The 12851-nt window shown below is 39.2% G+C and overlaps 1 protein-coding gene and 1 pseudogene across 6 annotated transcripts in view; both read left to right on the top strand.

Annotated features, from left to right (window-relative positions):
- zer1 (zyg-11 related, cell cycle regulator) overlaps positions 1-9446 on the top strand; it is a 39565-nt gene extending 30119 nt beyond the window's left edge. For all 6 annotated transcript variants that reach the window (XM_088356223.1, XM_088356221.1, XM_088356220.1 and 3 more), the window contains 2 exons: positions 234-336; positions 4576-9446. In XM_088356223.1, the coding sequence (XP_088212349.1) occupies positions 234-336; positions 4576-4672 (200 nt within the window). In that variant the 3' untranslated portion in view covers positions 4673-9446. The remainder of the gene's footprint in view (positions 1-233; positions 337-4575) is intronic.
- Positions 9447-10502: 1056 nt separating this feature from the next.
- Positions 10503-10725, top strand: LOC148351099 (U2 spliceosomal RNA; annotated as a pseudogene).
- Positions 10726-12851: the final 2126 nt, after the last annotated feature.

Raw genomic sequence — 12851 nt, 5'->3', positions numbered from 1 at the left:
GACTTTGCACTTATGGTACTTTTTCATTTGGTGGATTGTATGTATTTACTTTAAGTCTAACTTGAATATTATTATTCTTTGAACCAGCAATTATTTTATGTTTTTAAATTCAGTTTACTGTATTTGTTCTCAACCTGACTTATGCACAAAGTGTACTGCTTCTGGAAATACATTTTCTTGCATTAGTCATGATGTACTCAATCTACAAATCTTTGCTTGTGTTCCATTTGCAGCAAGCAAGTACTGTCCTTTGCTCATAAAAGAAGGCGGAATCGGCCTTTTGGAGAGAGTTTTGGAGTTGGAAAGTTCACAACCTGAGACTAAGGACATGGCCCAGTAAGACCTTTTGCACATTTTCCCCCACAATACCGTGCAATTCACAGGCTATCCCATGGAAAAGCTAAATATGACAGGAAATGAAAAACTCAAATGACTTAACAAGTTAAATAAAAGCTAAAGATTTTTTATATTCAGAAACACAATGGACCAACTTATTTTAGCATAAATCTTTTGATAGACAGACTCATGATTGGTTGGATAAGAGGGATAACAGCATCTTTCTCGGACAGAATTCACACAAATAATATAGGACGGTGAGGTTTAATTTGTATGATTGAATACAAATACATCAACAAGCATGTAGGAATTGTACATATTCTGAATGTAAATGCTGGTCACTTAAGGGGCTCAAAATTGGACAAATTAAAACATTGTTAAAAAATGTTCTTTTCATATTATATTGGGAATCAATTGCAGACAAGGACTGCTAAAAGTCCGTTACCCATAAAGGTTATCAAACTCTTTGGTTTCTTTATAGTGATGATTTCACAGGTCTTTGATTAATTTATTTTGTTTTTGAATTGAAAAATAAATTGTCTTGAGCAAGTGAAATGCATTCTGAGTAGGGTGAAGTTCTGTGACTGACCCAACCTTTACAGAATATTCTGCTAGTTAGCTTTAGAAACAACATTTTGGATCATTTCATCTGTTCCAAAAAGCACAATCCAATAAACTTGTCCGCGTTTTGTCATTTGTTAGCATAGGGGTCGGGAACCGCCAAACTCGATCTCCAGACAAAAAAACTACTTTTTCTGCATATTTTATTTCCCTGTGTGACGTTAGATGAAATGATACAATTTATGAAATAATGACAGAGCCTGTATCCCGTATAACCAAATATACCACTTAAACCTGTCTCCCTCCCACAGTGTCTTAAGATCGTTGAGGCTAATTTTGACCCTTATTTTTTCCTTTGTAAATAATGGTTTCAAAACAAGGTGCAAGCAGAGTAATTTTGCAAACTGCAAACGAAATGTTCACGGATGTATTTCCATTCAGCACAGTGGGCGCGTGTGAGAGAGAGGGGAGCGTGCTATGTGTGCAGCGATCCAGCCACTGCTGACACAATCACCTTTCTATTTGGCATCTGGCATTTACAGTTTTTTTTTTTTTTTTTTTATAGTACAGTATCTCAACAGTGAACTTAGATTTTTTTAATGAGCTTCAATATAAAGGAAACTGGGGTCTTTTGGTGTGACACTTTGACTGTAAACTGTAGTCAAAACTGTGCCCTTTATAGACTGGACCAAACAGCTTTTGCATTCAGCCTTGGTTCGGTTATGCACGCACCAAATTCAACCTTGAGCTTTTCAGAATTTAAATGCTACAGAGGAGACTTTCTTGAGCAGAGTTTTATCACTAAGGGGCCGGTCACACAGACATTTGCGGCTGAATCTCGGCCAGAAATTTCTGCCTTTGAGGCTGACACTATTGGACGCATTGAGATCGCCATTCAGACGAGATACAGCGGTGCTTAACACGAGGTCGTAAATTCGCGCGCGGGTGGCAGCCCGAAACTGTTTGGCGCTGCTCAATTGTTCAGAGCGCGGGTACACAGCCTTTCACGAACGTATTGAGGCTGAACCACGGCCAGAGATTTCTGGCCGTGAGGCAGAAGCTGTTGGACTCTGTAGAACGTTTTGAGACCGCCATATAGACGAGATAGAGCAGTGCTTTACTCGCGGTCGGAAATTTTCACGTATGAGCTGCTCAAAAGTTTGAGCACGTGTTAAACCGCGTGCCGCACACGTTGTCAACACGAGGAAATGACGCGGAACGACGTGCTCTGGCCGCGGCCAGGGCGTGCTTACACATGGGCGTGCTTACACATGGGCAGGACGGGAAATTTCAGCGGGTAATCATGGGTGGAGCATGGTAATAGCATGTTCTGCGCCTGTATCGCGGTGTTATTACGTGAAATTAGCGTGTTACGCGTGTGACAGTCAAACGCCTTTCTCCGCGTATAAACAGCGCGAATGCCGAGCACACGTCAGTTGTGCTCGTGACGTCAAGGGGGTGAACATGGATCCCCGTCAGCGTAGTTTCTCTTCATTTCGAATAAATCTTTCGGTGCATTCGCAATGGTCGCAGCAAGGCTTTAAATCTAGGACCTTAGCTTGGCCTTTTGGCTGAGAGTAAGAGTCCCGGCTTCTAAGCTTTGTAGCGTATTATGAATTGATCGATAATGGATAATGAATAAAGAAGATAGACCTATAACACTTAACACCCCCCCCCCCCGTCAGTGTAGTGACCTCGTCTTAATCCATTTTTAATTCTTGACATTTCTTTTCAAGATAATAAAATAAAAATGATGCCATAGCTTGAAATCTTGATCTTCACAGGACTGTGTCTTTTGCGGTTATGATTTCTACAGCCCGGTGCCGAGATTAGCATCCCCTCGCTAATACAACCGTTTTTACCTCGTTTTATCTCACTTTTAGGGAATGTAATGGCGAACATATAACCAAAACCACTTCGTCTTGCATTTGATGGAAATGCAATACAACTTAAACCATTCCGTCTTTGTTTTTGTAGTGAATGTAATCGAACGGTAAATCCTCCCCCCCTCGCGTGAACGCGCATTCTGCTGCGCTTCCAACGAAAGCGATCGTATTCTATATAAAACGCTTATTAAAACTATAAAGCGAGCTAATTATAACAATTGGGAGATCCTAGTCTATATAACGCGTTTATTTAAACAATAAAGTGCGATCGTATTCTACAAAATGCGTTTGTTAACGTGGATGAAAAAGTCACGCAAGGGGGTGGGGCGGTGTGGGTGTTGCGTAGGAGTCGGATTTGGGCACAACACCAGCTCGGGAGCTTTTATACCCGTGGTCCACACGAGAAAATGACGCAGAAATGACCCGATGAGGAAGCGGAACAGTCGCTGGCGTCTGTTTTGCGGGCATACCACCGATGAAGAGCGGGTTGGCCAATTTTGCGCATTTTCCATCCCGGGCAACCACGGGCAAAAAAAAAACGCAAAATTTTAGCCGTAATTCAGCCGCAAACGGCTGTGTGACCGGCCCCTAAGGCATATGTACTCAAAAAAAGAGTCTTATCTGGTTTTGCGAACCTGGGTTCCTGACCCCTGTGTTGACAGAACACATGCATAAATGTTAGAATTGCTCTGATTCTGCCTTTGGAAAACATCAGACGTTACAAAAAAAACATGCCCATGCGATCACACTAAAAAAACCTTGTTTTAAATTAGGTGTGGTGAGCTGTTCAAGTAACTTGACATCCGTGGCACCAAGGGCGAATGACATTCAAGCTTGCTCTTATGTCCGTAGCACTGAATGAATTAATTATTGTGCGATGACGATCAAGTTGATCAGATAGTCTTGAAGTCTAATATTGATACAATATTGAATCTTTTCTGTTTCCTAATTGTAACAGAAATTTTGATAAGCGTCTGCCCGTCTATGTAATCCATCTAAATGTAAACAACTTCAATTCTTGTGTGCGTTTGTATGTGACTTAAAGGCTCCGAAATGGCAAAAATATTTTTTGTGAAAGTTTACACAGTTGTACTTTAGGATTTTGCAATGTCTTAAGATGTGTTCTGTGTCAAGGAACCCCTAATAAATATCAACACAATTGATAAACATCTGCTTCCGTGTGGTTTGTAATGATAACAATGGTATTCAATAAGAAATATTTTAACACCTGTCACCTTATACTTTTTCCCTGTATTCTTCATAAGCTTTTTTTCCGTTTCAAATGGTGTACGCCATATAACAATTTTTGAATGGGAACAATTTTGTTTCACCAGTTTTTCCTTGCCCATCTTGGCTAAAATCCGTATCGTCTTGGTCACTGGCAGTCGACTACAATGTCATTGTAGATTGCTAATATTGTCACAGTATTCTATATTGGTTATTTTGATGTGAGGTGCTACGTGGCATTTGTAAGGTTTATTATTGTTTAATAAATTATAAAATTATTGATGAGTGGATAAGTTGGCTGAAGTTGACAGGTATGGAAATTATTGATTAGTTTTTTAGGACTAGTTTAAGCCAAATTAGCTGTCCAAATTGACCCTACAACACAAAAAATACAACATATTTGATGACGATGACTAATGAGTAAACTTTATTGAAGCAAAGTAGTTGTACTTCACATAAGTCCATATTTAAGAAGGTACTTTAAGCCTTAAAAAGGTTGCTGACGCTTGATTTAAATAAATCCCACATGTTTACAGACATGTAAATTTTACGTCTTTTCTTTCAGGAAAGTCATGGAGCAATGTGAGAACTTCAAAGAAGACCCCATGGAAATAAATCATGGACCAGACGTAATCTATGGACAAAGAGATGGACATCGCTGACCCCGGATAAAATTAAGCAAACCAACGTAAACTCCTCGTCATCACAAGGGTCAATGTGTGCATTTTCTTCCTATTGTGATTTGATTTATTTTGGGGGGAGAGTTGTTCCTTTCCCTTTTCACAGCAATCTGGACACCAGCGTAATATAATATTTAGGGCTTAAGACATAGCGCATCGTGTTTTTACCTTTGCTGCTCTGAAGCTTCTGTTGGGATCCCGAATTGTGCGGGTGGGTGACTGTTCACGCTGAATGAGTGTTTTTTGAAATAATTTCTTGATCAAACTTAGCAGCTGGATAGGTGTTTGATTCTCAGCGGAAGGCAGCCAGCGCCGCAAAACACAACCATGAGCAAGCGGCATTTACCATGCTGAAGTTTAACGGTAATGCGATGTCGTGCAATACCTGCATGAAGTGGCTGCTCGCTCCCAAGTTCAATAAGCTGTGGTCCCATGCAAAGTGAATATGAGCCAATAGTCATATAGGCTGATTTTAGCTTGAGGGAAGATTTTACTGATAAGACTTTTTGTTGTATATGTAAATATTGTTTGTCCATTTTACTGTGCTTATGTTTTATAATATAATTGTAAACACCTGACATTGTACCCTCTATTTAAAATTATATAGGTTGGGCTGGTGAAACTTGCATAGTTCTGGCTTTTAAAAATAAATGTCCTTTTTCTTTTCTTTTTTTAGATTTTTTTTTTTTTTTAACTCACCTTCCACACAATACTATGCATACCGGTCAACATCAGCTAATTGTTCCTTGTATTAAAGCCCCAGTGTTTAATATTTGACCACTAGATGGCACTGTGTTGTCTGGTGCGAGCCAGGGCCAGTGCCACTGAACACAGCGTGGCGGCTGGAACCTGGAAAAACATGGCGCCGATCTAAGTGGGGATTCCCCATTGTAAAAAAAAAATACAAATTTCTCGACCAAAAATTAACCTTGATATTAGTAATTCGTGTAGTTTTGCCTTGTATTCAAATCACAGTTTTTTGTACCACTAGGAGGCACTAAATATTACACATTATCCCTTTTAATGGTTGCAATTTATTTTGTTAAGCGATAATAACCTTTATCAACACAACATGGCTCCTATTTACTCACAGCAAAATAGTTTCTGTTGAATACAGCGACAATATTAGCAATCTACGATGACGTCGTCGTCTGCTACTAGTGACCAAAATGATCCCGATTACAGCTGAAAGGGGCAAGACCAGATCGGTCTTTTCTTTGAAAATATTTTCCCGTATAAAAATTGTTATATGGCTAGACAATTTGAAATTATCAAAAAAATGTTGGAAATACATAGAAAACGTATAAGTTGACAGGTATGACTATGTACCAAAATGCAAGGGTTTGATAAATGGGAAGGGGTGCATACACCTTATTTTGTTCAACTACTGTAAATTCTGGACTACAGGCTGCTACATTTTAAACACTGCAACTTTAAATACAGTGCGACTTATTCTTTATTTTCCCATGGCAGCACCGAGGAAAAGCGTGAGCTGCTCTTTTCCACAACACATGGACTCCATATACAAAACACCCGCCCTTTAAGAGAAATTAGTTCATGTTTTTGCTAACATTTTCCCTAAATACATAACAGGAGCAAAGCAGAAGGTTTGACAGTATTTCAATGTTTGCAACGTTCTTAAAATATTTCAATTTTTTCACCCACAAATCAAGTCCTCAATTAATACATCTGAATTGAATAGCAGTGGAAGTTATCTATCAAAAACGCTTTCCTTATTTTTACTTATTCTCGAGGAACAATAACAAGCAAATGCAATTTGGTCGTCTACCACGGCAATTATTAATGACAACAAAAAGACACGTCTGTGTTGCAATCTCGCACTATTCTTCCCAGTATGGTTCAAAAATATAGGGCTCACATTTTACATGTCACAGCCCTTATTTGCATTTTCTTTAAGCGCAGTAGTAAATATGTGCTTGTCTCTGTCATCACGCTCTTGAATGGTCTCATGATCCGAAAACCTGGGTGTAAACAAGGCGGAGCAAAAACGACGCAGCCGAAAATGGTCTTGGGTGTGCCGGGCTCAATAAGAAATGGATGTGAATCAGGTTATTTTTATTGCTTATTAAACAACTTAAAATCCGGTGCGGCATGTTAAAACACAATTTAGTTTCATTCTTAAAACTGAGCATGCGACTTTTAATCAGTAGTCCTGAAATTACGTTATTTTTAGGATGACTTCCCTTATGAAAACGCTTCCATAGTTCTTTCATGAGTAACCAACACATCCAATTCTCACAATAAGTGTATAAGAAACCAAAATCACAAAGACTATAATTGACAATGTTGTAATAATATTAAACCATCTGACACAAGTAGACTGCACCGTTTCTGTTTGGTTTAATTGTGTTTACTTGCTAATAACACATCTGTTGCCTCTTCCTTTTTGAGTCAAATTAAGTGTCAGATGAATGGACTATGATCATGTTGAGAGGATTCATCAATGTACAATCCCTGAAACAATTATCATTAAAACCTATTGTAAGAAACCTTAAAGGTTTACTTTATTAGTATTTGTGACTAAGGGGTAGTTTCCAGACATTTGCAAAATGAACCTAAGTAATAGTTGAGACCTGCTTTTGATTACACAAAAGAAATTATTTCCAAGCATTCATTACTTTGGTTTGTTACACTATTGATGTTTTAAATATTTTTGAGCAATCATTGTGAATGGAAATGTGTTGTTTACAGATATATTGCATTACATTTTCTTGTCTTGTTCTGTCACTGTTGATGAAGTTGTACACACGCTTCACTACTTGATATTTTGCAATGTTTTCACTCAGTTACAGCCTGAAAGGGAATGCTTGTCTGTCCTGGGCGTTCTGTGACTAACATGCGATTAGACCAGCTCGTTGCGAGATGGTCTAAGCCAGGGGTTGGGAAACTTTTTGACTCAAAGAGCCATAAAAGCAAAATATATTAATTTATTTTGGGAAAGAGCCACACCATATATTATGAGACAAATTTACAAAATTGCTTAACCCGCGCCCCAGACAAAGCTTAGTCTTCAGCTCATTTATTTTTGATGATTTGATAAAATTTATGAAATGAGAATAATGCCAGAGCCCATGTCCCAAAATCAACAAACATACCACTTTAAACTTGTCTCTTTCTTGCAATAACTCAAGATCGGTTAAACTCAATTTTGACCCTTTTTTTTCATATCAGTTTTAAAACCAGATGCAAGCAGTTATTTTGTAAAAACGTCACAACATTCTGCATACAGGGAGCCTGATGTGCTTACCTTTGGCGCGTAGGGCGAGAGATGGGAGGGAGTGCCTGCAGTTTTTGCATAGCTCCACCCATCCCTCCCATTCACCTAATCAAATAACTAAGTTCTCTTCTGGTGTTTTGGCATATTTACAGTTTGTTCTGTGGATTCATCATAAGGTATCTGAACACTGAACACAGATTATACAATGAGCTTTTATATAAAGGATTCTTTAGCGTTGTACAGCCAAAACAAGTTTTTTTTTTGTGTGACACCTTGACTGTAAATTGTAGAGAAAAATCTGCCCTATATATTCTGCGAAGTACTGCATTAAATTCAGCTTTGGTTTGGCTTTGCGTGTATCTGAACAGGATTAATAGCTCATGTTTTGAACGAGATGGAGAAAATTTGCATGCAATCAAATTTGTCTCGGAGCCACAGGTCCTCATAGAATGAGCCATATATGGCTCGTGAGCCATAGGTTCCCGACCCCTGGTCTAAGCCAAAGCTTACTTGTGACACTGAAGAGGATAAGTGGTACAAAACCTTAATAGATTGTTTGAGCTCCACAGTAATTGTCATTTTTTGGAGGAATCTGTATGTGTTGTTTGCTGTAAACACAAACTCTTTAAAACGAAAAATCAACACACCATGCTGCGTTCACAAGATACCATGACCTTATTCATAAAGCGAAGGTTTACTAAATACTTCTATTTCAAATGACTTTCAATATTTGTTGCACCAGTGGGAATATTACACCACCCATTCTTTAGATTCATGATACAGTTTTTCCTAAAACAATTGAACTTCCACGGATGTCTTTTTGCAAGTTCGATATTTGCTGTGATATCTTTTTTATATAATCAAATTAGATAATTGGATATCAAGTAGACAAATACAACTGAAATAACGTGTCATGTCCAGAACAATCGCGTAACGTTTCTCACAAGTTTATTGATAGAAAGAGGAAGGACAGCGCCCGCGATCCAGTGCTCACTGGACGCAGGAAGCAAGCCCCTTACACAATCGGATTGTGATCCGAATAAGGAAGTGGGTCTTCCGGAGCGGGAGATGGTATCTTTGCACATTCATTATGAGCAGAGGCTTCAAGTTTATTAACATTTTTTGGCTTGCAAAAAGATTCAAGTTTAGTCGACACTCAAAAAGGGGACAAAGACCTTTGAATAATTGCTAACATTCATAAAATTGAATTACGGTAATATTTTTTGACTTATAACGGATTTTACAAATGTTCTTCTTTTTTTGTTCTCAAATTTATATCTGTTCCTGTCTGACACTGCCCTCGACACAAAGCAATGGAATGGCGCACATCATGAAACAATTTATTTGGCACTCTTGTAGGGTCACATTCATCGGTTGCTCTCAACTAAAGGACTGTTGCAAGTTTCTGTGTGTAGACTTTTACTTTTTTCCCCTTATTGAGTGTAGTGGTGTTTGGTCTGGTTAACGGTATTGAACATCAAGTCCAGTCTTTTCTTTGGCAAGATCATAGAGATTTAGGAGTGCCCCCTTTGTGCTGGAAAAAAAATTAAAATCCGACACTTTTTAAACCAATTGATTTTGGACTTGCAACGAGACCACGGGAACGAGCCTTTTGATAAGAAATTTTAACCTGTTGTAAAAGCCCTCCCCTGCGCCCTATTTTTTATTACATTTTTGAAAGAGCCACACCATATATTTTAAGACAAAGAAAACCGCCATGCCGCCTCTCCAGACAAAAAAAAATCATTCTTTTATTGATTTCATTTTGCTGTGTGTCATTTTATCAAGTCTATGAAATGATAATGCCAGAGCCAGTGTCCCATATCAATATAAATGTCAGCGTTTATCTTACCTCTGAAAAGTGATGGGTCCCGGGGACTCGCATGCTCAAAAATCTATCGGTCCCAACAGAGATCTATGGGTCCCCAAAATTTAGCGCTATCGAGGTTGAAATTGTAAATCGGCAAAAAATATATAATACAAATCTATATATTCATTCAGTTTTAATCATCACAGTTTATTGGTAATACAAATCAGTTATCACTTCAAGATTTTTTAGTTCACAACAATATTGTACATTATACAAATTAATATTGCTGAAATAATCATATGAATCTATATTTTCATTCAGTTTTAATCATCACAGTTAATTGGTAATACAAAGCAGTTATCACTTCAGATTTTTGAGTTTACAATATTGTACATTATACAAAATACTGAAAATACTGCCATCCACTTAACAATTTTTAGCAGTGAAAGCATGGCCAAGTCTTCTTTTTGATGTCGTATCCGTTCATACTTGCCTCTCTCTTCCTGCAGCAACAGAATTTCCATAGCTAATTTGTGGTTTTCATTGTCGTTGTGCCGATCCAATGTGCTTTTCTGAAAGTTCGTATTGTGAAATGATTTATGCAATCCCTTTTTTTGTCACGCTGGGTACACGCATCACAGAACATTTAGCCTCCATTATCATCCTCCTCATAGCGTAACCATGAATATAATTTAGTCCATTTTGGCAGAAAAGTCCTCTTCTTGCTAGGAGTATTCTTTTGTTTATTTTCTTTCGTCGAATCGTTCGCTTCAGCTTGGCCTTTTGGCTGAGAGTAAGTGTCCCGGTTCCTAGGCTTTGTAGCGTATTATGAACTGACCGATAACGGATAATGGATAATGAATAACGAAGTTTGGCCATTTGCCATGATCTTTGATTTTTGCAATCCGGAGATGGAATAAGAGCTTGCTCTGTCCACTCCACGCATCGGCCCGGTATTGCAATACCTCCGGGAACGGTGCAATCGCAATGATCGCAGCAAGGCTTTAGGGCTAGGACCTTAGCTTAGCCTTTTGGCTAAGAGTAAGTGTCCCGGCTCCTAGGCTTTGTAGCGTATAATGAACTGACGGATAATGGATAATGAATAACGAAGATAGATCAATAACCCTTAAACCCCCCCCCCCACATGTTTTGTTGCCTCCGCAATCTTCCGTAGAATTTCTCCGCCGTTTTTTTCGTGCCGGAATTATTGCAGTTATCATTTTTTGCATTATGTTTTGACTTATTACTGACATTGAAGAAATAACCATTTTTTTGTTGATTTTCACCTAATCCTAACTTTTTTCGGAGGCATACTTCTCTTTCACTCGACGACAACCACCACAACAATGACGTAATCTCGAAGCAACAAGATCTCGTTGGCCGAGATCAGCGTGTAGACGAAAACTCGAACCGCAAGACTTAAGCAACAATGGCGGATCTGCCTGACGAAAAGTTTGGAGTGTGGTAAATCTTTGTTAAAAAAAAGTAATCGGGTAATAATGACCATTTTGTGTCAAAAAAGTTGCGTCCCAGGGACGCACGTTGATTTGACACTATGCGACCCCAGCAAAAATGATGCTCTAGGACGCAGGGACGAAGGCAAACGAGAACACTGAAATGTACCACTTACAATGTGTCTCCCTCCCACAAGTACTTAGTGTTTAGGCTCATTTAGACCCCCATTTTTGTCCTAAATAATGTATGTTTTTTTTTGTAAAATGTCACAAAATACTGCAAACGATAAGGATATCGTCGTATTTACCTGTTCTACAGACGGCACCGAGCAATAGAGCAAAGGAAGTGCAAAGATCCGCCCACCTCTACCGCTCACTCAAGTTGGTTTGCTGGAGTTTTGGGGTGTTTACAGTTTTTTCTGTGGCTTTTATCATAAAGTGCCTCAACACTGGATGTGGATTGTTTATTGAGCTTCAATACAAAGGATTATTTAGCAATTTCGAGCCCCAACGAAGCCTGTTGTGTTAACACCTTGATTGTAAACTGTAGTTAAAATTGTGTCCCATATAATATGGACCTAACCCTTTGTGGATCAGGCTTCGTATGTGCGAAAATTGGCACTGTATGTATCAATATATGTTCTATTTTATCTCCGGGCCATATGTACTCCAGAAAAGAACCATATTGCTTGCAAGCCATTAGATCCCGACCTCTGCACTATAAGGAAGACATTGGCCAAAAATGGCATCCATGGGAGAGTACTCAGGCAAAAAAAACACCTCTATCACAACATAAAAAGTCGTCTCACATTTGCCAAAAAGCATCTTGGTTATCGTCAAGACTTTTCTGAAAACAATCTGTGGACTGATGAGTAAAAAATGATTTAAGTTGTGCAGCACGTTACATCTGGCGTAAAAATGGCGCAGCATTTGACAAAAACAACACGATGACAACAGTAAAGCAGGGTGTGTGATCTGGGGGTGCTTTGGTGCCTCAGACCAGGACAACTTGCTGTGGTCGATGGAGTCATACATTTTGGTGTTTACCAGAAGATCCTGATAGAGAACGCCTGACCATCGGTCTATGCCCTCTAACTCAAGCACTCTTGGATTATGCAGCAGGACAACTATCTGAAACACACTAGCTAATCCACCTTTAAATGTCTAAAATACCAAAAACAAATGAAGGTTGTGCAGTGGCCTGGTCAAAGTCAGGATTTATATCCAATTGAGATGCTGTTGTGTGAGCTTAAACGGTCAGTTCAGGCTACAAAACCCCCTAATATGGCAGATTTGAAACAGTTTTGCAAAGAAGAGTGGGCCAAAATTCCTCCACAGCGTGTCACCCATCCATTATCTGCACCGCTTATCCTCAGTAGGGTCACAGGGGTTGCTGGAGCCCATCCCAGACAGACAACTCGCTCGCTCATTCACACTTAGGCACATTTTGGACCGGCCAATTAACCTGACATGCAATGTTTTTGGAATGTGAGAGGAAACTGGAGTGCCCGGAGGAAATCCACGCAAGCACGGGAGAATATGCAAACTCCACATAGGTTTCGATCACATGACCTCAGAACTGTGCCGCACATGCGCTAACCACTGCGTTGCTGTGCTGCCCCTTCCATAGTGTTGTTAAAGACTAATTACCAATGATCA

This window comes from Urocampus carinirostris, chromosome 16 (assembly GCF_059441175.1).
Source record: "Urocampus carinirostris isolate Australia breed hairy pipefish chromosome 16, RoL_Ucar_1.0, whole genome shotgun sequence".
In the NCBI taxonomy this organism is placed as follows: Eukaryota; Metazoa; Chordata; class Actinopteri; order Syngnathiformes; family Syngnathidae; genus Urocampus; species Urocampus carinirostris.
This window is presented reverse-complemented; position numbering and strand designations above follow the sequence as displayed.